At 50.0% G+C, this 27,666-nt stretch overlaps 1 protein-coding gene across 1 annotated transcript in view; it reads right to left on the reverse strand.

Annotated features, from left to right (window-relative positions):
* Positions 1 to 27,666, reverse strand: part of UBR4 (ubiquitin protein ligase E3 component n-recognin 4) — a 76,193-nt gene that overhangs the window by 14,029 nt on the left and 34,498 nt on the right. Inside the window, 34 exon segments of the mRNA XM_017735073.1 lie at positions 375 to 482; positions 864 to 991; positions 1,375 to 1,462; positions 3,672 to 3,752; positions 3,883 to 4,080; positions 4,947 to 5,068; positions 5,479 to 5,652; positions 6,562 to 6,643; positions 7,340 to 7,481; positions 8,000 to 8,109; positions 8,582 to 8,739; positions 9,222 to 9,351; positions 10,017 to 10,144; positions 10,312 to 10,396; positions 10,758 to 10,848; positions 11,124 to 11,467; positions 12,199 to 12,327; positions 12,485 to 12,610; positions 13,105 to 13,243; positions 14,667 to 14,906; positions 15,930 to 16,123; positions 16,635 to 16,722; positions 17,193 to 17,278; positions 18,012 to 18,156; positions 18,684 to 18,852; positions 19,723 to 19,965; positions 20,642 to 20,720; positions 20,802 to 21,029; positions 21,663 to 21,812; positions 22,492 to 22,701; positions 24,353 to 24,469; positions 24,950 to 25,057; positions 25,450 to 25,546; positions 26,374 to 26,597. Of these exon segments, the coding sequence (XP_017590562.1) occupies positions 375 to 482; positions 864 to 991; positions 1,375 to 1,462; positions 3,672 to 3,752; positions 3,883 to 4,080; positions 4,947 to 5,068; positions 5,479 to 5,652; positions 6,562 to 6,643; positions 7,340 to 7,481; positions 8,000 to 8,109; positions 8,582 to 8,739; positions 9,222 to 9,351; positions 10,017 to 10,144; positions 10,312 to 10,396; positions 10,758 to 10,848; positions 11,124 to 11,467; positions 12,199 to 12,327; positions 12,485 to 12,610; positions 13,105 to 13,243; positions 14,667 to 14,906; positions 15,930 to 16,123; positions 16,635 to 16,722; positions 17,193 to 17,278; positions 18,012 to 18,156; positions 18,684 to 18,852; positions 19,723 to 19,965; positions 20,642 to 20,720; positions 20,802 to 21,029; positions 21,663 to 21,812; positions 22,492 to 22,701; positions 24,353 to 24,469; positions 24,950 to 25,057; positions 25,450 to 25,546; positions 26,374 to 26,597 (4,941 nt within the window).

The raw sequence follows: 27,666 nt of genomic DNA on the forward strand, positions 1-27,666 counted from the left end.
ACCAGCAGTCACTGGTTTGAGGTGGGAAGAGGCACTGGAATACCAGCAGTCACTGGTTTGAGGTGGGAAGAGGCACTGGAACACCAGCAGTCACTGGTTTGAGGTGGGAAGAGGCACTGGAACACCAGCAGTCACTGGTTTGAGGTGGGAAGAGGCACTGGAACACCAGCAGTCACTGGTTTGAGGTGGGAAGAGGCACTGGAATACCAGCAGTCACTGGTTTAGGGTGGGAACGTCCAAGGGATCATTTGCATGCCAGCACAGCAACACTTCCCATCTCTCGTAGTTGCCACAAGGCAGCAGGGCAGCCAGAAGTGGCTTAAATTCATGGGAATCATGGAAAAAACACTTCTGGAAGCCGAGACTGTCCTTACCAAGTTGAGAGTCCCCAGCATGACATTCAGAGTGTTCATCTCTGGCTTGACCAGCTGCTGCCGGTTTATTTTCACCTTCACGCAGTAACTGAAGAGTTTTAGCAGCACCTACAAAAAACACAGACAAGGGATCTCTGTGGTACCTGCACAACGAGGGGGGGATTTTGCTGAAACTAAAAGCACCCAGTAATACACCTGATTACACTTCTGGGGTACAGTTCAGCCCAGATTTTTACATCTGTATATACATCTTAGCACAGCTTTGGTTTTCACGTAAGGCCAAGGCAGGAAATGCTAGAGAGAGACAGGATTTAGTCTTACCAACTCCTCAGCTTCTACACACGTCAAATTCTGTAAGGAATTGTTAACCAAGAGGAATGGGAGAGGGAAGGAACTGCTCCAGCTCAAAGGAGATTGTCTAAATCTCATGGATGTCTGTGGCATTTTGCACCCTGTAACTCCTGACCCCAGAGCCAAAGGGAGACTCACGGTTAAGAGGTGCCGGCCCTGCTTGAAGTCCTTGATCCCAGTCAGTCTGTTGAGCATGCACTCCAGGCCTCCACAGGGGGCCATCACTCCTGCCATCTTATACACTTCTTCCTCATCCTCCTCCTCATCTGCAGGACAGACACGGGTGGTGAGGACAGGAGCAGCCACAGGGACACGCTCGCGCAGTGGAAGCAGAAATGGGGCGTAGAGCAGCACGCATTTACCAGCAATTCAAGTAACTTCAGTTGTATGGAATTCAAAAAGAATTAAGAGCAGGAAGATGAAGAAGGGCTGGGCAGAATGGTCCCCGTGCCATGCAAGTGCTCACATTTGAAGCACAGCTTTAAAGCGCTGTTAAAATCCTCCTTCACTCGAGGTGAAGCAGGTAAATGCAGCAAAAGCAACGTCAATCAACTTTAAGCTCACTGCTGTGAGGATAATAATGTCATTGCTCTGCAGCAAACCTCAGATTTCAAATCTAATCCCAGCTTTCAGCAGACAAATGCATTACCAGTGGTGGAGTCGAGGGACTCGATGAATTCCTCCGTTGCATCTCCCAGTAACCCCCGCATGCGGTAAATGATCCTCATGGGCTCCCCCTGCAAGAGCAGAGCTTTTCATTAATTGTATCTCTGGGCACTCGTGCACAAGCCTGGTTCTGGTTTCAGGGTGTGCAGACACTGCAGCCCCAGCTCTCCCTTGTGCTGTTTCACTCGAGGATGGTAACACAGGGAAATCTTTCACTCCCTCATTCTCCCCTTCCTGAGATGAATTAAAAACAACAATAGAGCCACCTGCAAAAACATCAATAACTCATCCCTAGGTCTGTCCAGCTTTTCTTGGCACTGCCAATTAATTGACAGACTGGTAATGAACAGTCTCTTCCTCCTCACATCTCCTCCAGGTTTCCTTCAACACCAGTGAAAGGTTTAGCCAAGGAAAACGGGTTCATCTGCAAAGGAACACCTGCTTTCCATGGCAACCTTTCCTCAGAGAGTATGGCACAGCATACCTGGGAAATACAGGGAGCAGGCACAGCCCAGGAAATGAAGCAGGACAGGCTAATTGGACGAATGCTTTCAAACAGATAAAATCTGCAGTGATGGCAAAGGGAGGAGGAGTAAAAAGGCAATTTAATGAGCTTTCAGTAAGACAGTACCTCACTGAAATGATGCAGCCAAAAAAGCCGTGCTTTTACCCTGAGAAAGGGACAGTTTTCCAGATGCATTTCCAGCTGGAAATACTGACAGCATATCACAAAACTTTCCATTTTTAATCCATAGGTCTGAATAAAAAGCAGAAAAGAAAAATCCCAGATTTGGGAGCAGGAGACCTTGCAAGAGAAAACCTGTCAAGGATCGTGCTAAGCCTAATGTGGAATAAGCAGTGCTTAATGTCACTGCAAATACATAAGCACAGGGAAAGCCCCGGGGGGAAGATCTGCTCAAAGGCCACGCTGGCGACCAGCAATTAACACCACAGGGGCCCTGGTAAAACGGCAGATGAACAAAAAAAGCCACTGAGAGACAAGGGAAACAAAAAGGGGCCTGAGGTTGCGTTTCTTGTGCGCCTGTCGCTCCCAGGGAACGGGCGGCTCCAGGAGGTGCTCACAAAGGAAGACAGATGAAAGCTGTTCATCCACAGGAATGCTGAGCAAACTCTGCCTTTCACCATCAGAGCTGCTGCCTGGGAGAGCTGCACATCAGCTCCAGCCTGGCATCCCACGGGAACAGCTCCTCGCTGCTCCCAGGGGCAGCACGGGGATCATTCCCACCAGAGACTGGATCAGAATTCAAATCAGAACTCACGGATTAACACCAGCACCTCACTTCCCTTTCCAGGTTGGTACCTCGCTAAAAAATTATCCCTCTCACAAGGTTTGGGCTCGATTTTGCAGTACTGAAGGCTTTGTTACTGAAATAAAGCATTAATGAGACCCATTTTATCTTCATTCACTGCTAACTGGCACTTTGTTTGAATTCTTCCCACAAATGATTTCAGGAAACAGGTTTCAAAGGTGATTTGAGGCCAGGAGGAAATGAGGAATGACCAAGAAATGCTGGGCAAATCAGTCTTGTTGTATGATCTCAAGTGCCTCTAAAAACCTATTTGTAGTGGGCAAGATTGAGCCTGATGGCCTCACTGGGAGTTTATTTTAGTGGCTACGAGGAAGGAAGGGAAGAGCTCGGTCTGGACCACATCCACCTCTGGAACAAGCTCAGCATGACATGGGGGACTGGACCCTTAAGACTGTTGGGTCCATTTCTTCATGTGAAAAACACTCAACAAATACTATGAAAAGCAAACTGGGAGGATGAATCTGCCAAGTGCCTGAGATGCTGACGAAAAATACGAGAGCAGAAGTGCAAATATGGAGAACCATTGGATGTTCTGTGCATAAATAACTTGGGTTCGTCCCCGAAGCACAGACTGATGAGCAATCTGGTGTCCCTGTGTGTACACACACATGGAACTGCCGTGTGCAGATGGAGTGTGAAATGTGCTCTGAAAGGCAGCGCCAACGTTCAGCTCTCCCCAAGGGAACACAGGGAGTTTGTTCCTCAGGAAGAGTCACACGTGACACAGGACACAGCTCACCTGGGGCAGTGCTCTGCAATCACTCACGTTGCAGGGCTGTGCACAATCTGTCCTAACAGAGCACCAAAGGTGCTGAGCAGTTACACCCAGTAAATTACATGCCAGGAAATAAATCCTGACTCGTGTGATTTTGATTTTTTCCCCTTTTTTTTTTGTTGGTACGAAGGACGGGTGCTCTGTGCTGTTAACATGTACAAAGGTAACACACACCTCGTTTGTGGGACACCACACCTTCTTGTAGACCTCAGCCACAGGCAGATCCAGACTGATGATCTTGTTGTTCACCAGAAGCTGAAAGGGAGAGAAGAACAAGTCAAGAACAAGCTCAGGTTGTTGCATCACCAACCCAGCAACCACCAGCTGCCCAAAACCGGCATCCCACAGGTCTGTGCAAGAAATCCCCACCTCAAGAAATTCTCACCTCCATCCCGCTGTCGTCCTCCAGCAGAGCCACCAGGTCACAGTCCTGACAGATCTTGTTCTTGATGTCCCTCATGAGAGGCCCGATGCCAGGCTCGTTACTGCTGTAGGGATTCCCTGGCATCCTGCCCTGCAGGAAGTCTTCCTGCTGGGGATCTTTCTCCAGAGTGACAAAGAACTCGGTGACTTCATTCTCTTCCTAAAGATTAGCAGCAGAGACAGAGTGAATAAGTTTTTCCCTAACCATGCTCCCATTCCTGCATTTTTATGGCAGGACGTCCCTAAACCTTCACTCCTTTCCCCACTGGAGCATCTGCTCTGCATGCCACACTCAGAGGATCTCCAGGATCATTCAGCAACCAAATTCCTCAGGGAACTTGAACAGCAACCTCCCAAATGGGATACACTGGGATACACTGGGATAGAGCTCTGCACTGGCTAATGGCAAACCATGACTGCAGACACTGCTGTTCCTGGGGAAAAGGAACCAGATCTAGGGTAGCTAGAGGTGGCTGGTGGTGACTGTCCCGCTCTATCATGAGACCCCACCTGGAGCACTGCACACAGTTCTGTGCCTCCTCAACAAAAAAAGGACATGAAACTGTTGGAGCAAGTGCAGAGAAGGCCATAGAGTTGCTCAGGGGACTGGGAAGAGATGAGAATGTTCAGCCTGGAGAACGGAAGGTTGTGTGGAGACCTCAGAGCACCTCCCATGGTCTGAAGGGGCTCCAGGGAAGCCAGAGAGGGACTGTTCATCAGGAACTGGTGTGACAGGACAAGGGGGAATGGGTTTAAGCTGGAAGAGGGGAAATTTAGGTCAGATATTAGGAAGAAATTCCTCCCTATGAGGGTGAAGCCCTGGCACAGGGTGCCCAGAGCAGCTGTGGCTGTCTCATCCCTGGAAGTGTCCAAGGCCAGTGCGCGCGGCGCAGCCGGGGATAGTGGAAGGTCGCCCTGCCATGGCAGGGGGTGGCACTGGACAATCTTTAAGTCCCTTCCCAAAGCACTCCCTGGCTCTGTTTAGGCAGTGTGACTCTCCTGGTGGTGCAGCCCTGCCCCACTCACAGGGTAGATGATGCTGCAGAGCCTCTCGAAGATGAACACTGGGGTCCGGTAGTCGTCGAGGCTGTAACGCTTGGCGGTCTCTATGCACACTGCCATGAACGCCTTGGTCTCAGACTCTGTGCCTGCCAACAAAAGGGAGCATTAAAATGGACACTGGAGTCAATTTTATAGATTCCACTTGAACTCAGCACACACAATAAATCCTCCTGCAGTCAGCCCCACGCTTTGGTGCTCTCTTCTTTTGCGAATCCCCTCGGTGAAAGATGAAAGGGATTTATTGGTAGGGTTACTAGGAAAACCTCTGCATGGCCGGGCTGCAGTAAAACAGCCCCATAAACAGGAGGAGGCTGAGATTCCTGGAAATAAGAGGAGACTAGAAATGCTATTCAACTTTTCTGTGCCAACAGGAAATACTGAAGCCATGAACCGCCCTGACTACAGCAGTCATTTAGAAAAGTTCTTTGCGTGGCTGTTCTGCTTTTTCATCTTGGTTGATCCAAAGGCTGGATTTCTGGAACACAGGTGGTTTTACCTGTTGTCATGTCCTCCAGCATCTCCAGCAGCATGTCCTGGGTCTCATCAATCAGCTTTGTCCTCTGCACCACCAGCTTCCTCAAGCACAGGTACCCGTTGAGCACCGTGCCCACCAGCCGGCTCTTGAAGTGCCTTTTGATGGACTCCACCTCCACGAAGGAAGAGAGAAGACCTAGAAAGCCACCAAAATTCAGGAGGCGGGAGAGAATTGGATTTCTAGATTTCATAGCAGCAAACAGGGCACAGTATCATAAAGACGGCTTGTTCCAACTCCCATCAGGCTGTGGTTTAAAGCTCACTCCTGTGAACTGAGTGGTTGGAGGCAAAAGCCTCGGCCTGTCTTGTAAACTGTAACATATGGAAGAATAGTTTGGGAATGAGAAAAGGGCCCAAGGAGTGTCCTAAGTGCTTGATACAAAATTCTGCACTCTTTGGCATTTTTCTGTTGCAAGCTGCTCCAAAAGCAGATGATTGCTCCTCTTGTAACACCTCTAATCCCTCTGACAATGTGAAATGACTTATCAGTGACATCACCAAATTGGTCACTCCAACAATAAAGTAAAGAATCAGCAAACACAAGGATCCTTTCCCATGACACACTGATCAACATGCTGCCACTTGCAAGAAGCCAGGCTTTGTGAATTCACCCACTAATGTCTGAAGAATGTGAAAAAGGATACAAAAAACAATGACCTAGTTCTTGAGGTATTTCCATTTCCAACAAATTTTTGTAAAAGGGTATACACCCTAGAAGATGAAATAAAGCTCCCATGGAACAGGGAGGTAGGAGCAACAGGTAGGAATAAAGCAGCAGGGTTTACAGTGCTGCCAGGGACTGTACTGTGTAATAAAGTGAAATGATGAAGCTTGCCTGATATGTTACCACAGTTCAGCTAAAAACTCTTACTAACCATAGGAAATATGGAAAAATCCATTTAGAGATTAAGTGCTAAATCGATGGCAAAAATCCAGTGCTGATAATGGCAACACAGCTGAATGAGATCTCTCTGAAATTCTGCCACAGGCTGTCAGAGAACAATGAGCACCCCAGCTGCAACCCTGCTGCAGGACTATTGAGTACCTGTGAGACTCTTCAGGGCATATCCCTGCTGCAAATCTGTGCTGAGTGTCGCTTCCTCCAAGGCGAGCAAACGAGCTATTTCCTAAAAATAATGAACAAGCCTGTCAGGCCAAGACCCTGCAAGGCCAGTAATGATCAGTGTCTAACACAGGGTGCAAAGGAACTTGGCCCAGAAACTGAGCCAGGCACAGAGAAAGCACAATTGCACCAGCAGGGAGGGAAGGGGGAAAGGAGAGGAAAACTGCCACAAATATCCCGCTCATTTTCTCCCTGCACCTTCCTGCCACCACTGCTCGGCTCTAGTGGCCCTCCAGGAGGACTCAAGGCCACCACTGATATGGAGAGTGTCACCTGCCTGTTTGGAGTGCAGCAGGGATCCCCACAGAGGACTCCTACCACTCTGAACACTGCAAACTCAGTGTGCTGCCTCTCCAACAGGCTGCAATTCCCACTCCAGCCATGGCAGCACGCCTGATCCTTCCCTGTCCCTCAGGGCTCTCAGAGTCCAGTCTGGGAGCTGGACAACAGCTTCCAGCTCTGAGCTGGTGCCAAGGCAGTGCAGCAATGTTTATAATCCCAGAGCACTTAATTAAAGTGCTGAGGAATTCTCCAGCTGGGGCTAAAACCCCCGTGGCCTCCCTCTGTTCAGAGGTAACAGCACTGGAGTGTGAACTTGAGAACCCTGGCAGGGTCAGCCACAGGGCACTGAACAAAGGGATGGAATTTCAAAGGGAAAAATGCCAAGCTAGCAGGTCATTTCCTGCACACAAATCCACACCTTAGTGATGAGGCTGCCAATATAGGGCAGAACCCCTCTGGCTGCCAGGTAGACCTTCCAGTGGGCAGGTTTGATGAGTTTCTGATACAGGGCCAGGTACTCAGCAGCACATTCACCAGCAATGCTCAGCTCATCCAGGTAGCTGTGAAAGAGAAACACAAGCTGACAACCCCTTCACAGCAACAAAAGGCATTCCAGCTTAAGGACACCGTGGAAAGAAAGAAAAAGCCTCCAGAAATCCATCCTCCCTGTGGTCCTTGCTAACAGCATCACTGATATTCATTACTCCCTGGTTAAATTTGTATTTGTCCCAAAAAGGAGTTGAGTGTGCTGTCAGCATGAGCTGGGCTAAGTTATGTCCCAGGAGTTGGAAGAGATTTCACCCTATTATTTTGCTGTTGAAGAGGCAAGGGAAATGTTGGCCACACAGCTGAACACCAGATCCTTACTTCTGGAAAAAGCACAGACTGCAACAGCTCATTGCCAGGCAGCAAACCCCAAGTCTCCCTAAATCTATACCCTCCCAGCTAATTAAAAATCCAGCTCAAAAAGACCCTGAACTGGAGGTATGCAAGGGAGAGGTGTGACAAAAGCTGCAAGAAGGGAGAGGTTCTGATCCAAATACTCGTGGAGCTGTCAGGTGTGGCAGCACAGGAATACCTGGTGAGGAGATCGAGGACCTGCTGTTTCCTGCTGGGGATGGTGGCCAGGGCCTCCACGATGGTGCAGGCAGCCTGCCTGGCAGCCTGGGTGGCAGGAGTGAACAGCACCTGGGGCGGGGGCAGGAAAAGCCAGGTCAGACTGATGGGCACAGATGAACTTGTGACAGCTCACAAAAAGGCTGGGGCTGTTGGGTGAGCTGGTGGCAGCGTTTCTTGCTCTCCCAGCACTCGGTTCTGTGACAATTCCTGCTTTGCTCAGCACCAGAGTGTCTGAAGAGTGCATGGCGTGGGTGACCTGCTGATCCACACACACGAGGGCAAAGCTTTGGTCCGTGACCCTCAGAGGTGCAGCTCATCAGGCAGGCAGGAGCACCACGGCAATGAGAGGTTCAGAGTTCAGGAACACACAGACTCCCAGAGAAATGTTTGATGCAGCATTTCTAGGGGAACACAGCTGCAAACCTGACTTGGAACTAGAGGCAGCGAGTCCCAGCCTCCCCAAACACCCCTGCACAGGAACTGCAGCAAGCCAGCCACACTCTGTGACTGAACTCTGCCCCAGGGCTCTCCCCACCTTTACCTGTCGCAGCCAATTGTTGTGTCCCAGCTTGAGATCCAGAGGACAAGTTCTCTTCCCACGGCGACTCATGAACTGCTTCCACTTCCAGACATATTTTTCTGACAAGTAGAGCTGGTGAAGCTCAGCTTTGCTGGGAGTTTTCCCATTGGCATCTGCACCTGCAATATTGAGCAGAGCCCAAGAGAACTGTCACAGTCATGAACTGCAAACTGCCAGAGCGTTTTTGTCTTCTCACTGGAACTCGCCAAACTTCAGCTGGGAAGCTCAGTGCCTCCCATCTCCTCCTGCTGCCATTTTAACTCCTGTGTGGAGCCATGCTCAATTCCAAGCCTCATTCGATTCCCAGAGCCTCTCTCAAGGAATTCCATCAGCTTTCCAGCTGGCTGGTATCAATTTAAACAAGCAATAAGTTTCATTGTTTACAATGCCCTGATTCTCTTCATGCATTTTCTGCTTAGGGTTTGAGCAACACAGCCTGGAAAAGTCAGTGCTACAAGTCTAAGGACTAAATGTGAGGATGGTATCAGATGTCACGGGACAGAAGCCAACACCACTCCACAGAAGCGTATTCCACATTAAAGCTGGGGGGACACACACGTTCCTGCAGAGAACTGCAGCAGGTCACAGGCACAGGGGTTACCTCTGGCAGGGAGGCACTTTTTCCAAGCTTCGTACGATGCTTTGGGGTCCCTCTTGAGCCACAGCTGAGCTTGTGCATGGATTTCGTTGCTGTAAGGCTTCACAGTGGTGAGAGCATCCATGGGCACATCCTAGCAAATGAAAAAAGCTCTGTGATTCTTCAGAAAGCCACAGTCTGCTCCCAAAGAGCAACTCCTGAGGTGAATCGCTGGGGCTGGGCCATGCAGCTCTCGGACAGCAGCAGGGTAATACAGTGTCTGTTAACGGTGAACTAAGAGAGAGTAAACCCATCTCTGACATCCACCTGTGATTATCAGACAGGCAGATCAAAGCAGAATACCTTCTCTCCTGCAAATCTAATCCTAAATTAAAATCAATAGCAGTCAATCAATATATTTTTATGAGAACTGTAGCTCTGTATTTAAAAATCTGAGTCAGAAGCACTTGATTCTATTAAATTAGGTACTTGATTCTACAAAGCTGCTGAAAGCACCAAAAGCCTGCCCAAAATAACCAAGCTGCAGCTTTGAAGCAGCTCTTTCCTCGTGCCTCAGATCTGAGGGGGAAAAAGCAAAGCCTGAACAGCAACGGTCAAAGTCACCAAAACCCAGTGAAAAATAGAAAGCAGCCACCTGTAATTTGCAGTGTGTACAGAGCGGTGTCACGGGGCTTGTGCTTTCCCAGGAACAGTGACCAGGAAAAGCAAGTCCTGGCTTCCTCACAAACTAATTCATCACTGTGTGCCAGACTTCAATCAGCAAATTCTCAGTGTTTTGCTCAGCCTCTACGGCAGTACCTTGTTTTTCTTGCTGGTTGGAGCAGGTGGCTTGATGAGCTTCTGGAGGATGCGCAGGCACATGAGGGTGATGTTTTCAACAACCACCGGAGTCTTGATGTTCACTGCCATCAGGAAGAGGCTGAGAGCTGAAAGACAGACAGGGATGCTCATTATCCTGTGAGAGCTGCAGACAGGACACACCTCCGCAGCTCTACACAGCACATGAAATGGGTTTAGAGGTAGAAATCTCCCTGTATTTCCTGGCCCTGGGCACAGCAGTGGGAAATGAAGCTTTGCCCGGTTCTGAGCTCACCGCAGCGCAGCCGGAGCTCCCAGCAGCTGTCCTCCTTGGAGATGGAGTCTGTCAGCAGCAGCATTTCGTACTGGAGGCTGCTCGCCTGCAACACAGATGGTGTCCGAGGTGTTGGGGGTGCCCCACGCCTTCCTGCCTTCTCATCTTTAATAAACTCAGGTTCCAAACACATGGAGCTAAATTGATTTAATGCCATGCACACTTGGGGTGACTGGTAACCTGCTGGAGAGGTACAACCACAGGCAAGGCAGGGAACTGCCTGAGGAAACTTCAGCATGTATCTCTACACAACATTTTGTGCTTTACTCTGACATTTACCTCATTTCCTATCAAGTCTCAATTTTTTTCTTACAAACAGACCATAAGAGAGAAGATGCAATGATTAGAATACACCAGCAGTGCAGAGGGGCAGAACAAAGAAAGAGGAAAACACTGGAATGTCTCACCAAGTCTGGATTTGCCCAGTGTCCCTTCAGAGCCGCAGAAACCTTCCCAATGATCAAGTCATTCATCTGCTGTGTGGCCTCTGGATTGTCCCTGATTCCAGGAGGAAAAAGAGAACACTGTTACGCTCTGCTTGTACCACATGCCAAAAGCTCCTGGGAGTTCAGCTTCGCTGATAACAAATGCACACGGGGTAGGAGCTGGAGGTTACACTCTGCTGCCTAAGATACACCCATGGCAGGGGTGGAACTGGGCGGCCTCTGAGGTCTCTTCCAGCCCAGAGCACTCTGTGGTTCTGAGGCAGCTCCTCCTGTGAGGCTTCTCCTTCCCGAAGGATGGGGAAGGGAAGTGCCCGGCGCAGCTCTCACCTGGTCAGCAGGCACATGAGCTGGGGCACCTCCTCGCGCATGGCGGCCGCGCCCCGGCGCAGGTTGTAGTCGAAGAGCTCGCGGATGAGGCCCTGGGCCACCAGGATGTGCCGGATGGCCCCGTTGGTGGCCAGGGCCCGCAGCAGGGTGATGCAGTGCTCGGTGACGGCCGAGGCGCAGCCGTAGCACTTGGTGGAGGAGGTGTGGCCGCAGCCCAGCACGGAGAGCGCGCGGTACTGGCTGGCCGTGAACGTGGGCTGCGCCGAGCTGCGCGAGGACTTGGTGGCCGCCTCGCGCTGCTGCAGGTCGTACTCCAGCAGCTCCTTCCGGGAGGCAAACACTTTCTGGGAACACAGACAGGGAATTCTGAGCCGGCACATGATGCCAGTCCCAGGCACAGGTTATTTTCACTGCGTATTTTGTGGACAAACATTTTTAACCAAGTGTTTTCAAACTTGAAATCCTTCATGGCAACGGCAGACTTGGGAAATCCATTAGGAGTATCAGCCTAACTCCCAGTTATCTGCCCTGCTGTTTACACTACATGCAATGTAACACTGAAAATGTGACAAATCCATGGTATTATTTACTGTTAATACTGGCAGAGCAAGTCAGAGTAATTTATTCTATATAGAAAGAGCTAAATATATTTAATATGCTTAAATATCACAGCCAAAAGGACATTCATCATGTAGCAGGTTTTTCAGGGCTCTTTTATGTGAATTGCTGAACACAAATAAATAGATTTAATTTATAAAACGCTTCTGTAGGTCACCTTTTAGACTGGTGTGTTTTCAAACACTTTGGATACATGCAAAAATTCAATTCTCTTTAATTAACCATCTGTTCAGTCTCCTGCTCTCCATGATGTAGCTGCTGAGAAAACCAGTTTCACAAGCTAGCTGCATTTTTACTAATTAATACATAGCTTTTAGAAATTATTGTTTTATTATTTCCCTGAGAAGATGCAGCTGATCACCTATTGTTAGTGACATTATTAAATGAAGAATGGCAACATTTTGTTTTTTATTTCTAATGAACACCCGACCCAAATCCAAACCAAAGCACATCATACCTGGATGATTTTGGAAAGTTCATCGAAGGAGTTCTTGCAGTCCCCACAGTACTCCTGGGCTAACTGCAGGATGTACCTGTTCACACTGGCTGAGGTAGAACTGATCCCTCCACTGCTGCCCGACTCATCCTGGAACAGGGGAAAGCAAAGAGGAATCCCATATGGAGGCTCCACACAAAACTAACAACTGCAGAGCAGCATCTGAGGCAAGGAGTGCCTTGGGCAGTGTCAAGGCCAGCGTGTCCCAGCCTGGAGGTCTGGGCAAGCTCCACCTGTCCCCTGTTACCTGGGGCTTTTCAGGGGCTGCCTCGTTCACTTTGCACAGGAGGTTCTCCAGCTGTGGTCGGTGTCCCATCAGCTGGTGATACACCCTGTCAGCCTTGTCCAGCAGAGTGTTGATGTTTGTCACTGCCTGCGAAGGAAAAAGGAAAGGAAACTCTTAGTTCATATTCAGAACTACAACACCAAGCTCCAAGTCTTCTCTTTTGCCTTTCTTTGGGGGGGGCAGGGGGAAATCACTAAATGGTGACCCTGCAGCCTGGTTCTGCCCTGAGAAGCACTCTGGTGACACCACACCGAGCACACCCTGTGACATGACACTCCACTGAGCACACTGCTCCTTTGGACAGGACATGGAGGCAGCGGGTTCTTCATCATTAGCAGGGCTTCTCAGGTGGGATGGGAAGCAAACAGAATAACCCAAACCATCCCCTTCTACAGCAAGGCAAAGAGATGCAGTCAGCTCATAAGCCAGGCACTGAATGATGGCTTTTGAAGAATTTCACATTTGGTGGAGCACGACACAAACACGGAATGCATCGGTCAGTGAGCACCTTGAAGGAGCACTGATTTTGACAGGGGATGGACCCCTGCTGTCCCCACACTGGCCAAGAGCTCCAGCCTCACCTTCTTGCGATCCTCCTCGTTCTCGATGGGATCCACAGCGCAGCAGGGCTTGGCGTAGAGCATGAAGTCGAAGCGGGCGTATTTACAGAAGCCGCAGGCATTGCACAGGAAGGGATCCTTCTCATCGTAATTGATGGACCTGAAAGGCAAGGCAGCAGCTCAAAACCTGCAGCTCGAGGCAACTGAGGCAATGAAATGAACTGAACAGACTCAGCTGAAAAAGGTGGGTGACTCTTAAAACATCTCAGTGACCACACTGCCCTGGGAAGGGAAATACATGAGAATCAAAACCTACAAAAAAAATCCTTACAGCAGTGCCACATTCTGGCTGGAAAAAGCAGGAACAAAATTTGTTCCTAACAATTCTACTTTAACGACAGCAATTCCCAGTAGAAAGTCAGGCTGGGGCACTGTGTTCTTTAGGAGAACACAGATAAAGGAACTGTTCTGGTTTGTAGGGGCTGGGCTTTGCAGTGGGACTGACTGCAGCACTCCTTACCCCACTGCACACCAGGCCAGCACGGCAGAACTGATTTACAGCTCCCAGAACTCAAGAAGGGATGTGGAAACCTTTCCACACGCCAGCAGCCACCAGGAAAGAGCCTGCTAAACACCTCGAATCCCGTGAGAATTAGAGAGGAATATGGGACAACAATAAGGGGAAAGAGATATCAGATAAGGAGACAAAAGTGACAAAAGAGAAGGATTTCTAAGGCCCCAGTGGAAATGTGAATAGCACACAGTAAATTACCCCTGAGCCTGCTCTGAATGAGGAGAGCACAACAAAAGCCCTGAATAGAACTGTCTGTCCAGCCCCAGCCAGCGATCCTGGGGGAACCCCTGCAATCCCACAGCTGAACTCCAGCCCAGGCAGGCCAAAAATAACCTGCTCCCGGGAATTCTGTGGTGTGAACTTCGAGGGCTTGATGTGAAACTTCAGCTCTGTGAGTATTGTGCTCACAGGCTCCCTTTGTTAGCCTGAATTACATTAAATCCCTGTAAGCCTGTTTTATACTTCCCCACTAATTTGATTGTGCTTGTATTAACCAGAGTGGGGGATTTACATGGCAGGGGTGTGGGGCACCCGGCAGGGCTCTGGGGGACACACCTGCACTGGTGGCACTGCTACACACACTGGGGACACTGGGGACACACAGTGACACTGGTACATGCTCTGGGGACACACCGTGGCACTGGGGACACACAGACCTGCACTTGTGGCACTGGTAGATGTTCTGGGCACACACACAGTGACTCTGGGGGCACACACACAGGGACTCTGGGCACACACAGGGACTCTGGGCACACACAAACCTGCACTTGTGGCACTGGTAGATGTTCTGGGCACACACACAGAGACTCTGGGGGCACACACAGGGACACTGGGCACACACAGACCTGCACTTGTGGCACTGGTAGATGTTCTGGGCACACACACAGTGACACTGGGCACACGCAGGGACACTGGGCACACACAGACCTGCACTTGTGGCACTGGTAGATGTTCTGGGCACACACACAGTGACACTGGGCACACGCAGGGACACTGGGCACACACAGACCTGCACTTGTGGCACTGGTAGACGTTCTCGCCGCAGTTGCCGCACACGCCGGGGTTGGCGGGCACCGAGGCGCTGCAGCGCGGGCACTGCAGGGTCTCGGTGGACGCCTGGTAGTTCTCGTAGAAGTCGGCGAACTCGATCATCAGGTTGGAGGCCACGATGGGCAGGGGCAGATCGATCTTCACCTCCGTCTGGCCCGGCGTCAGCTGCACCTTCTTGGCCTTGTGCCAGCGAGCCGGCCTGCAGGAGGGGAGGGAAGGGAAGGTTTTCCAGAGGGAAGTTCCCTCCCCACCCACGTGTGAGGAGAAGCCAAATGGAACCGTCTCAGCTCCAAATCTCCTTTAACTGGGATGAATGGAGAGCAGTTCTAGGATTCGTTTCCTTAGCTTCTGTATTGACATGATATGTAGCCAGAAATACATTTTAAGCCTTTATCCTCTTCATAGAGAGAGAGACTGTTTGGGATTAAAGAGCTGTTGATGCCTCATGGAAAAACTTTAATTCTACAGACATTTTTCTAGGGATTTTCACCTCCATTTTTTTATTAGTAAGGACATTTGCATGAAAACAGGATATTTATTTCTTAAAGATCTCATCTGCTCCCACTGCTTATTCTCAACCTGAAGTCAGAATCCTCTCTTTGTGACATCATAATCCTCTCCACAGCAGCCACTTGTGATGTCACAGAGGATTAAGACTTCAAATAAGCAATAAGCGGCGGGCACAGATTAATCCCTAAGCCAGAGAGATCTGATTCTGGTGAGAACATCTCAAGAAGTAAGGAGGGGAAGCACATAAGCAGGACTGGCTCCAGACTGAGCAGCGTGTTGAAAAGGAGCCATTTCTGGTAGGTAAAGCAGAGCTGAGAGTGAGACCATCCAACTTCTCATTTTAATTCTACTCTGTGGCTTCAAACAAACAGTGTTAATGCTTTCAGCATTCCTGGACATGCTGCAAAGTCCAAATCCCTTTTGCAGTCAAACTACCCATGACTTGCTCTTGGTATTACTACTGGTTCCCACACAATTAAGTCAGGTGCTTAAAAGCGAGCCTGGACAAAGTTGGAATTCACAGATTTTATGGACATTTTTCAAGCTTCAGAAGAAATATGGATCTTTTCTTCAACAACTGTAGGGGATTCAGAACAACCCCACTCCATGTGGGCTGAGAGTGATGAGTGATAGTCTAAGGAGGAACCTTGGGGAAAACGAGAAGCCAAGGGAACAAATCGGATTCGAGATTGCACACCAAACATGAACATACTTGTTCTTCAGCTCCACGATGGCCTGCACGGTCCTGTTGTTGTAGTAGAGGTTGATGGTTCGCACCATCTTGGTCCGTTTCAGGTCTCCAATCTTCACTGTCACCTTGCTGATGGTGTGGCTGCCAATGAGCTTCACCACCTGCTGCGTGGTCGTGTAGCGCGTGTCCACTTTGATGGAGGAGAGCTTGATGTACTGGGGAGACAAACCAAGGACACACTGCCTGTCTCAGGGCATCCCAAAAACCTCAGGGACACAGGAAAGCACAGCTGGAAATGTCTGGGATCCCTGAGCTACTGGGGAGACAAACCAAGGACACACTGCCTGTCTCAGGGCATCCCAAAACATCAGGGACACAGGAAAGCACAACTGGAAATGGCTGGGATCTCTACCACTGGGAAGGATTTAATAACAGCAGTTACAGCTGGTGTCCTGCAGAGCAGCTGGAGCTGTGCCAGGGCAGGGTTAGGCTGGATCTCAGGGAAAGATTCTTCCCCCAGAGGGTGCTGGGCACTGCCCAGGCTCCCCAGGGAATGGTGACATTCCCAAGGCTGCCAGAGCTCCAGGAGCATTTGGACACTGCTCCCAGGGATGCCCAGGGTGGGATTGTTGGGGTGTCTGTGCAGGGCCAGGGGTTGGATTCTCTCCTTGTAGGCCCTTTCCAGCTCAGGATATTCCATGATTCTGTTATTCCAGGGTTACTTACACAGAAAGGCACCTCGGGGTTGTTGCAGACAAGGCAAGGATCACTCTCCAGGTAGTAGCCATCAAATTCCACGAGCCCAGACAATGTGCTGGAATGAGGGAACAGCACTGACTATAGAACTGGGCATTTGCTGTGTTTAAACACAGGCCATTCAAGCAGAATTGCTTTAATTTCCCCCAGTCACAATGTGTAACAGAACTGTTACAATTAAATCACACTGGAAAAAACTGGTTTTAGTTAAAACAGCATTTTCACTGTAATTATCAACTGCCAAGGTGGGACCAAGAACACAACACTTAAATCTGCAATCTCTTATTCTCAGTTGGGCCTAAGATTTTATAACATTTACTGACAGTGAAAGCAGAAGAGCTAAAGCCAGGCCCTGCTGCTAGGGCACAGAATGTCAGGTTTCCACCTGGCAGGAAGGACTCTGCTGTTCTCCCAGCAGAGATGGAACCTCAGCAGGGTCCATCCCCAGCACAGCTGTGCATTCCCCCGTGGATGGAGCTCAGCTGGAAAGCCCTTCAGGGACATGGATCAAAGGCAGAAGTGACTCACTTGTAGATGTTGGAGTTGGGGTGGTTGGTGAGAATGTGGTTTTGAGTCCGGAGGATCTCCACGGCCTTTTGGGAATATTCCTTCAGCTGAAACACAAGCAGGAAAAGCCACTCCTCAAAGCAATGCTTTATTGCTACACAGACACAAATATCTCTCCTCCTGCGGTGTTCCAGGTCCCCCAGACGAGGCACACACTACACCCACAGGAATTTACATGTTTAAATCATTACCCAGGACTGTAATCGGTCCTAAAATTAGAGATTTACACAAGTGGTGCTGTTTGTCGTCAATCACTGCAAATGCCTGCCAAGATTTGTACAGCATTCCCAGCTCTTTAACCACACTCATTCAAGTATCAATGGCTCTAAATTATTTGTTCTCAATCCCACTGATCCCCTAGAAGAGGCCACCACTTCCTTTGCTCAAAAATCACGGTTACAAAAGATTTCTAGGAGTTGCAATATCAAAAATCTATAAACTGGAACTGCCAGATCCCCAAAAAAACCCAGTGGGAAAGAAGTGTTAGAAATTCTTCTCTTTTGTCACTTTTGTCTCCTTATCTGGTATCTCTTTCCCCTTACTGTTGTCCCATACTCCTCTCTAATTTTTCTCAATAAATAAAAAACTCACCAGGATAATTTCACCCCCAAAACAATAAAACAAAAATCCACACTTCCAAATTTTTTAAGGATCCTGCTTTTTTTAACATAGGAACACAAACAATTTCACCCAGAAGCTCTTCTGACAGAAAATCTCTCCCAGCTGTACCATAAATGAGCACCTGGGATGCTGTACCTCCTTTCTGGAATGTCACTGTACCTTTTTCTCAGTCTGTTGTGTTTTCAGGGAGAAGTATCCCAGGAGATCTACAAACTGGGCAGCCTTTCTTCCATAGGCTGGCAGTTCTGGCCAGATGGACCACATGAGATCCAGCAGTAACTCCTGCTGAGACTTGTTGGAGTTCCTGTTGAGTGGATACAGACAGTCAGGCTCCTGAAGATGGCACAGGTCTTGTGCAGAACACAAGCTCCAGTTCACCAAACTGGGAAACCATCATCCTGCAGAGCTCCCAGAGCTAAATCCCACCATTCCTTGAACCCAGCTGTTTTCCAGCACTCCAAAATGAAAGCAGCTGGTCCCACAACAAGTGAACAGAGCTCTGAAGGAGTCCAGCCCCCTGAAGTGCTCCCTTCCTTACACAACTCCCAACTTTTCACAGTGTGAGTCTGGATCTGCCTCAGAAATTCACCTGCTCCTGGTCACATCAGGAGTCAGATTGTTCAGACACAAATAAAATGCTCCTTGCAGATGACAACTGAGATTGATCATGGATAGGTCACAACTTCTACCTCCATCCCAGTAACTGCAAACCAGTGAGGGAAATTCCGGGGGGGCAACACCTGCAGGCTCCAGTGTCCTTCAGGAGAGGGGCTCTGACACTGACCCAGCCCCAGGGCAGGGCCAAGGCCAAGGCCAGGCTGCCCAGCTCACCTGTAGATGTGCAGGGCCAGGCAGTGGGCCTGCCACCTCACTGAGGAGGAGTTGGATTCCAGCAGGAAGCAGCGCAGGAACTGGATGAGGGTCTCCTTGTCAGCAAACTTGTTCAGCTGGTTCACCAGGGCTGTACACAGCTGGTCCTCCTGACTGCCTGAACCCTCACCTAGGGACACAGGGAAGGCTTTAGGGAGAACAGAAATGCAGCATCTCACAGGCAGGCCACTCTCCTGTTTCACAGATCACAGAGCCAGGATTATACAGACAAATGCCAATGTTAAGTTTAACATTCCTGTCTTTTTCAGAAATATAACCTAGTACTCCTGACCAACAGGAGAAGAACTGCTGGAAAACTTGCCAGTGAGGACGTGAGAAATGTGCTACACATCCTGATAAAAAGAAAAGGATTGACCATGAGGCACTGAAAAGACTCACAGAGAACCATCTGATGGTGAAAGCCAAAGCGGTTCCTTGAAGAAAAGCCAAGAGAGAATTTATGCCTGTGACTTTTATAGGGAAGCTTAATTATTTTCCCAGGACTGTGGATATTCATTAAGCAGCAGCCCTGGCTCCAGCAGAGCTTCCAAAGCAGCCAGAGGAAACAAGTCTGAACACAATCCCTGAAGAGTAGAGCTAACTGGGTATGCATCTCCAGGATTTGTTTTAATCCTCATGAGCATTTCAGCCTCCAACAACCCAGGACAGGCAAGTTAAGTGGGAGCTGCTTCATCACTAGATTAGGTAACACCATTAGACAACTTCAAACCCACTCAAGGCAATAAACACAGTGAGTTTGGGATGTCCTTAGCATGTGATTTCAGACCAACTCTCAGGACACCTGCTTCACCTTAGTCCCATCCACACACGGGAAAACTGCTCCCCTCTCCTAACTGTGGCTGTGGGGGCCCTTGCCACGAGCCTTGACCCTTCACAACAGTGGAATTTATCACCCAGTTCTTTCTAAACAGAGTAAGAAAGGCTGTGAGGAGCAGACTTGCTCCCTAAAACCACAGGACAGGGCCCAGCTGCCCCTCACCCTCTCGCTCCTTTTCCTTTTCCTCTTTCTTGCTCTTTTTGGTGGAGGATTTGCTCTGCGCTGCCGCCTGCCCGGAGCCTGATGCTGCAGGGGCAGAGGTGGAAGAGGTGCTCGAAGATCCAGAGGATGAAGCCACAGACAGCACTTTGCTGCCACACAGAGCACAAGACAACAGCTGCAGGAGAACCGGGGACACTCCTTCGTCTACCAGGAAGCTGACTTGGAGCAGAAAATAGAGAACCGCTGGGGAGGGAAGGAGAAAATGTTTCAATCACAGAATCATGGAACATCCTGCGCTGGAAAGGGCCCACAAGGAGAGAATCCAACCCCTGGTTCTGTACAGACACCCCAACAATCCCACCCAGGGCATCCCTGAGAGCATTGTCCAAATGCTCCTGGAGCTCTGGCAGCCTTGGGAATGTCACCATTCCCTGGGGAGCCTGGGCAGTGCCCAGCACCCTCTGGGGGAAGAACCTTCCCTGAGATCCAACCTGGCCCTGCCCTGGCACAGCTCCATGCCATTACAGCCTGAATTGAAAAAACAAAACCAAAACCAAAACCCCAACCCTGTACATGAGGACCAAACTCCCAGAACTGTCCTGTCCTTACACCACAGAAGCCTAACATGGGGATGCACCAGGGAAAGTGGCTCATCCCAAATTACTGTCTGGGACAGCAGCAGCACAAGCAAGAGAACACAGATCTCCTGTTCCCCTAAGTTATCCATTACACTGTATTTTGCTCCTTAGCCAAGGCCCAGATGCAATTAGGGCACTGGGATAATTAGTACGGGAAACAGTTCAGTCCTATCAAGGCTCTCAGCTGTGTCTCCCCTTCTCTGCTGAGCCTCCCCATCCGAGCTGCCTTGATCCCAACCACGACCCCACTGCTCCCCAAACCCTGTCGAGACAGAACTCACAGTCATCCTTGATGCAGAATTTCTGCCAGTTCACTGTTCTCTGCGTGGCAATCTCTGCACAAGCCTTTAAATGCTCCATCTGTGGGCACAAGGGGATGGGATCAAACAGCACATCAGCATTCCTGGCACCCCAACGCCACTCCACGGCCCCTTCCCTTACCAGGGAGATCAGGGTGTCGTACTGCAGGGCAGAGCCCGAGCTGGCAGTGACCACGCTGGCCCGCAGGAAGATGCCCTGCTCCTCCAGCAGCTTTTTGATGCCCCGCACGTGCGAGTCCAGCGTGTGCAGGTCCCGCAGCTGCCGGTACTTGTCCTTGGAGCCGCAGATGAACAGCAGCAGCTTGCGGACCTGGCGGCGCACGAACGGCGTCTGCTGGATCATCAGGTACTGCAGAGAGAAGCCAGGGCAGTGAGCTCACCAGGGGCACACTGGGCAGTAAGAAAGTGTGTTTTCTTCCAAAAAGGAAAGAAATGAGAGAAGCATTCACCCAGCTTTAAGGTACCGTAAGTCCCAGGCAGAAGAAACGTTGCACAGAAACACTGCAGCGTCCTGAAAACCACCCCTTGTCATCTCCAACCTCAAATAAACAACCAACCAAGCCTAATTAAGAAATCCTATCTCATATTTGTGTAAATATAAGATAACTTGTTATGCAAAGTAGGAAGCAAACTGAGAAGACAAACTCCAAATATCTTCCTGATTTCTTTTTTAAGGCCCAAGTTCCAACTGCTGAGCTCGATGTTACATTTTTCCATCTCACAGCAGGTTTTCTCTCTAAGCTTTGTGGCAGCAACCACTGAGTTCCAGGAAATAACAGCAACCTTATTTTTCATGTATGTTTTCCCACAGATTCCTGTTCAACAGGAACAACACAAAACCAAGAGTTCACCTTCTTTCAAGGGGACTAAAAATACAAGATGGAGCCGAGATCAGCTCTGCAAAAGCTCATCTCTCCCATGAAAGAAATCATTACTGGAGTTTCCTTGTGGAAATCTGCAGGTGTATCATGTTCTTGCTTACCTCAGACAAAAAGTAGAACCAGGAGTGATCGAAGATGGGCGGGGGGATGCGGGAGTTTGTGTCTGCAATCTTCTTGATCTGGTAGGGCAGGCGCAGCACCATCTCTGTCAGGAGCTGAGTGTAGGCCTCAAAAACATCTGCAGCGTGACCCTGGAAGCAAGAGAAATCCCTCAGGCTCTGGCTCTGAGCACAGCCAGAGCGGTGTCACAACGAGTGACAGGGTGCTTTTGCTGATTTTCTAAAAACAATGGATTTCTGCCCCTTTGCAGCCCAAAGAATGTTCCCAAATGGTGAATAAAAAACTGCACAAGGCCTTGAACTGGATGGCAGCTAAGCCAGTCTGGAGTAATAAAGCATTTCAGCTTAGGAGACATTCTTACATGTAATCAGGCTTTTTGCACTGCACCTGTACCAACCCCAGCCCATGGCATAAAGGCACCACAGCGGTGGAACGAGCCTGGGAATTACTCTGGAAATCCCCATCCACTGCTCCACTTCCTTGCCACACTAAGTTCAGGAATTCTGCCTGCCAAGCACAAGGAGTCAGGGGCTGGAGCCAGCAGCTCCCCTTCAGGATGATTAACAATTCTCCCAGGAACAGGGACAGCAGCTCCACAGAACACCCGGGTTGGGAGTGCACCGGAGGACGCAGTGAGCTGGGCTGCCCTGTGAGAACTCGGAGCATTCCCCGTTGTGACTTTGTGCTAAAAGCTGCATTTTGGCTGCTCTACTAAGGGCAAACTCGCTGTGCAGGGCTGCTTTTCCCAGCTCCGTGCAGCCTCCTCTCAGTGCAGGCCCTGCCCAGCTCCCAGCATGGGGCAGGACTCACCTTCACGTACTGGCGGAGGAAAAAGGGGCTCATGTCAGGGGGAGAGGAAGTGGTGTGAGGTTTCAGGAGCTGGCTGGTGGCCACAGGCTCCTCGTCGTTCTGCTGGCTCTTCCAGTACTCCAGCAGGGACTTGAGCACGTGCAGACAGTAATCAACAGCACCAGAGCTCAGCAAGGCAGCTGCCGTGGCACTGGAGATCAGGGAGGAAGCCTGGAACAGAGGGAAGGAGGTGGGTCAGGAACACACCTGGGAAGCTGCAGTGGGGAGAGCTGGGGCAGCCCTGAGCACCTGCTGACAGTGTGGGCAAGAGAGCAGGTTTGGATGAGACTTTGCAGGCAGCTTTTAAGTTTGGGGTTTGTTTGAGGTTGGGGTTTTTTGGTTTTTTTTGTGTTTATGAAAAGCAACTCAAATATTTACAGAGACTCTTTTGAACAAGTGCTTAGTAAAGGAAAACAAATAAAATCTCCTCTTAAGTCTAATCTCCCCTCGACACATGTGCCAGAGGCCACTCTGCTATGGATTAGACGACTAGGGCTTTTTTCCCTTCCTTTTTTTCCCCCCTCTTCTTTTTTTTTTTTAAAGTTGGGATTTCTATTTGTTTATCTGGGATTTGGCCAGCTGGGCGTGAATCCTGGCAGAGAAAGAGTCCCCTGTTGCAGCTGCCGCTCACAGGCTCTGCTCCACCCAGGTATTGCTCCACCTGCATTCTGCAAGACGAGGAGCTTTGATTTCTGTGGGAAGCTCAAGTGAATAACAAAGGCTGGAGAAAAAGCTACTGTAAATAAAACTATTAAAGCAGCCCTGTAAATCCAAACAAACCCCACAGCTCATAAGCTCATTAAAATTTGATGCAGTTCAGACTAAATTTTTTAACCTCTATGCTTTTTTATTAATCTCCTTCCCACCACATATACTGCTTTTTATGCCTTATTACTGTACCTTTTAGCAACAAATATCTAAGGAATCCTCTTAGCGACTTTTACGTTGACACAGCAGCATATTGCTTTCCAATAATCACATTACAAATCCTCTTTAACCCCTTCAGCACTGGGAAGATGCAAGGGAAAAATCTGCCAGACCGTTTGAAGTAACATCATTAATGTGCTGCCCTGAGCTCAGTCTGAAACGGTGCACAAAACAAGAGCATCCACTTGTCTTTACACGGCTGCTTCCTCCAGTCCCAGTCTCAAAACTCTTTTTCCACAAGAGTCAGGTAACATTACAGGTTCCCTGTAAATTTTTCTAAAGCCCTCTGCAGGATTTTTCAGTTAGCAGCTTTTTGATGAACAAAAGTCCCCCAAGCACATCATGGAATCATGGAATGGTTTGGGTGGGAAGGGACCTTAAACATCATCCCATTCCGACCCCTGTCCATGGGCAGGGACACCTTCCATGATCCAAGGCTGCTCCAAGCCCTGTCCAACCCGGCCTTGGACACTTCCAGCCACAGCTTCTCTGGGAAATCTCCACCCTCATAGGGAGGAATTTCTTCCCAATATCTGACCTAAATTTCCCCTCTTTCAGTCTGAATCCATTCCCCCTTGTCCTGTCACTCCGGCTCCTGATGAACAGTCCCTCTCTGGCTTCTCTGGAGCCTCTTCAGACCATGGAAGGTGCTCTGATGTCTCCACACAACATTCTGCAGGCTGAACATTCCCAACTTTCCCAGCCTGTCTCCATAGGGGAGTTGCTCCAGTCCCCTGAGCAACTCCGTGGCCTCCTCGGCACTTTCTCCAACAGTTCCACACGTTCTCGTGTTGGGAACACCAGAACTGTGTGCAATGCTCCAGGTGGGGTCTTGTGAGAGCTGAGCAGAGGGGGGACAAAACCATCCCCTGACAAAGCAATTTGGAGAATGTACCTCACAAATGGAAGTCTTGGATCCTGACTTGGTTCTGGACATGAACACACTGAGCAGCCTCATCACCACCAAGTGCACCTCGTTCACGGGGGAGCGCTCGTTCTTCTTGGACACATCCTGCAAGAGAAGACACATCCTGCTTGTTAAATCCCAGAGCTGAGCAGTGTCCCAAGCCTCTCAAGTTCAGTGCTCTGATCCTCGGGAAGCATTTCTAATTTAAGCTCAAGCAGTAAGACTAAAAAAGCAGCACAAATGCCTCAGTAGAAGGGTAGGCAGTGGCCTGGCTGCCAGGGAACAGTCCCACACAAATGAAAAGCTACATATGTCAATCATGCATTTACTGATCATGGCTGTTCTCAGAGTTTAATTCCAGCAAAACAAATTTTCATGCTCACTTGTGGATGCCAGACCCAGGAAACAGTGGGAGTTCCACTCATGTCATTTTCTACCTTATGTGAAAGGGGGCAAGAGGAATAAACTGCCTGAACACATCCACACAGCAATGTTTCTGTGACTCCCAAGCATTTAACTCCTCCATGGAAAGAAACCTTGTCCAGAAGGAGCAGATTCAGAGCATGTGCCCACACTGCACTTTACCTTTTTGTCCATGCCCAGCTCTGCAATCAGCTGGGACAGGAGGTTATCCAAAGCTCCCTTGTCTTTCTCATCATCTCCATCTAGATCTGTTGTGAGCATCAGAATAACCTGGGAAGAGCAGTCAAGAGAATTATTAGAGTGCAGTTTCCATGTTTTCAAGATAAATAGTTACCTTTCACAAAACAGCACAGATTTTATCTTGATTTATCTGTGTTCTTTCCCAAATCCAGCCTGTGCCATCACACCCTAATATGAACATTCAATATAAAGCCCAAAGACCTTCCCCACCACACTGGAGCTCAAGGATTGGAGCCCTCAGGCTCCTCAGTCAGCTGTAAAGTCACACTGAGAAAGGGCACACGTCCAGCAAAAATCTGTGGTAAGGAATGCTGAGCAACAGATGGACTCACACTGTGACTGGGCAGCAAGAGAAAAGCACGTGCAAACAGAAAGCAGTGACCAGTTCGATTAGGGCTCAACTCTGAGCCCTCCCCACTCACCTGCATGTAGGGGATGGCCCGGACCCCTCCCACGTTCCTCAGCTGGGGCAAATTCTGCAGCAGCCTCTCCAGCAGCATCAGCCGAACCATGTGCAGCCTGGGGGTTCAGAGGCAGGAGTGAGACACGCCACAGAACACATCACACCCAGCAGGACCTCCCTCACAGCAATCTGCAATCTGCCCCAGAAACCCTAAATCATCAAATCCTCTCAGGGAGGAGAGGGCTCCTTCAGACTTCTCAGGGAAGTGATGCCAAAGATGCAGAGCACCTCTGACAATGGAGCCCTCCTGCCTAGGCCTGGCCACCTGGAGACTGCAACTGCATGGAAACATCCTGCAAATCAGCTCCACACTGCACTGGAGAAGGGACTGAGCTCCCACAGGACGAAAAACTGCCCATGTTCCCAAAGGACTCTTGCACACACTCCTGTCCTAACAGTGACTTTCACAGGCTCCCAAGGTCTCAGTGATTCTGTGTTAACTAGATTCATGCAGGATTTTTCCATCACTTCCTAGAGGCAGCAGTTTTGTGGGACACACACTGTGTGTGTGCACCACGTTATGTGGTGATTGCACAAAGTGTGCTGGGGCACTGCCCAGGCTCCCCAGGGAATGGGCACGGCCCCGAGGCTGCCAGAGCTCCAGGAGCATTTGGACAGCGCTGCCAGGGATGCCCAGGGTGGGGTTGTTGGGGGGTCTGTGCAGGGCCAGGGGTTGGGACTGGATGATCCTTGTGGGTGCCTTCCAGCTCAGGATATTCCATGATTCCATGATTTGGCAGTTTGCTCTAGTGTGTGTTTCTGACTTCCCACTTTCGTTACCCAGCGGTCGCAAATCGCACTCCCGGAATTCCAGCAGCCCCCTCCTCTGCAAACACCCCCAGAGCACCAGTGTTACTCCTGAAGAGGAAACAAAGCCTCTTGCCTGTTGCTGGTGTGGACGTCCCCCTCTGCCTCCCCTTCCCCCTCGGAGCCCTCTCCCTCCTGCTGGCCCGTGGTGGTGCTGATGGCGCCGGTGCTGGAGCTGACGCTGCCCGGCCCCGCCGGGTGGCCCTCGGCTGTCGTGTCCCCGTAGGCACTGCTCCGGCCAGACACTGGGAAAGGAAAGGAAAAGAGGAAAAGACAATGTCAGCACAACTCAACAAGCACCTTGCCTGCTTCGTATCCACCAGCACAGCTGAGCTGTACTTTGGACTCGTGGTTCTGAGGAGATGCTGGCTTTGGTTCTCTTCTTAAAGCTACAAGAGAGGCTGAAGAGGCATCTGTAGAAGTCTTTTATTTGCCAGCCTCATGTTTGTGGCCCAAACTGAACTGATCCCACAGAAGTCATTCAAACTGACTCAGACAAGGCTTGGATGGGCAGTGCAGACAACTTTTTAAATAAGAGTCTGTGATAATTTTACCCGGGTATCAGTCCCAAACTAAAAAGGGAGGAATTGATCCTATCTCATCCAAACTTACCCAGCAGCATAGTGAACCCTCTCAGTCTTGCTCTAGGCATTCTGAGAGGCAAAGGCTCCGGGGAGACCTTGATGTGGCCTCCCAGTACCTTAAAGAGTACTGGGTACTTATGCTACTTATGAAGAGGAGGGAGAGGGACTTGTAATATGGGGAGAGAGTGACAGGACCAGGGGCTTTAAGCTGAACAAGGGCAGGGTTAGATGGGATAGATGGGTTAGAAGAATTTCTTTACTCAGAGGGTGGTGAAGCCCTGGCACAGGGTGCCCAGAGCAGCTGTGGCTGCACCATCCCTGGCAGTGTCCAAGGCCATGTTGGACGGGGCTTGGAGCAGCCTGGGACAATGGAAGGTGTCCCTGCCTTGGGGTTGGTACAAGATGATCTTTAAGGTCCCTTCCCACTCAAAACATTCTGGGATTTGATTTTTCTGTTATTACAGCCCAGCAAAACCTGCTGCAGACTCCACACTTCCAGAGACCCATGAAAAGCGGCCAATATTGCACCTGTGGGCACTTGGGCAGAACCCACAAAATGATGGATGGCAGCAGCCACTGGGAACTGAGATTTCCTCTGGGCCAGGAATCACCCACATGCTCCCATGGTGGGCAAGGCTGTGGCAGCAGGGAAGGAGCAGGGTGCAGTGGGGTGCAGCAGGGAAGGAGCAGGGTGCAGCAGTGTGCAGCAGGGAAGGAGCAGGGTGCAGTGGGGTGCAGCAGGGTGGCAGCAGGGAAGGAGCAGGGTGCAGCAGGGAAGGAGCAGG

Source organism: Corvus brachyrhynchos, unplaced genomic scaffold (assembly GCF_000691975.1).
Source record: "Corvus brachyrhynchos isolate BGI_N302 unplaced genomic scaffold, ASM69197v1 scaffold525, whole genome shotgun sequence".
In the NCBI taxonomy this organism is placed as follows: Eukaryota; Metazoa; Chordata; class Aves; order Passeriformes; family Corvidae; genus Corvus; species Corvus brachyrhynchos.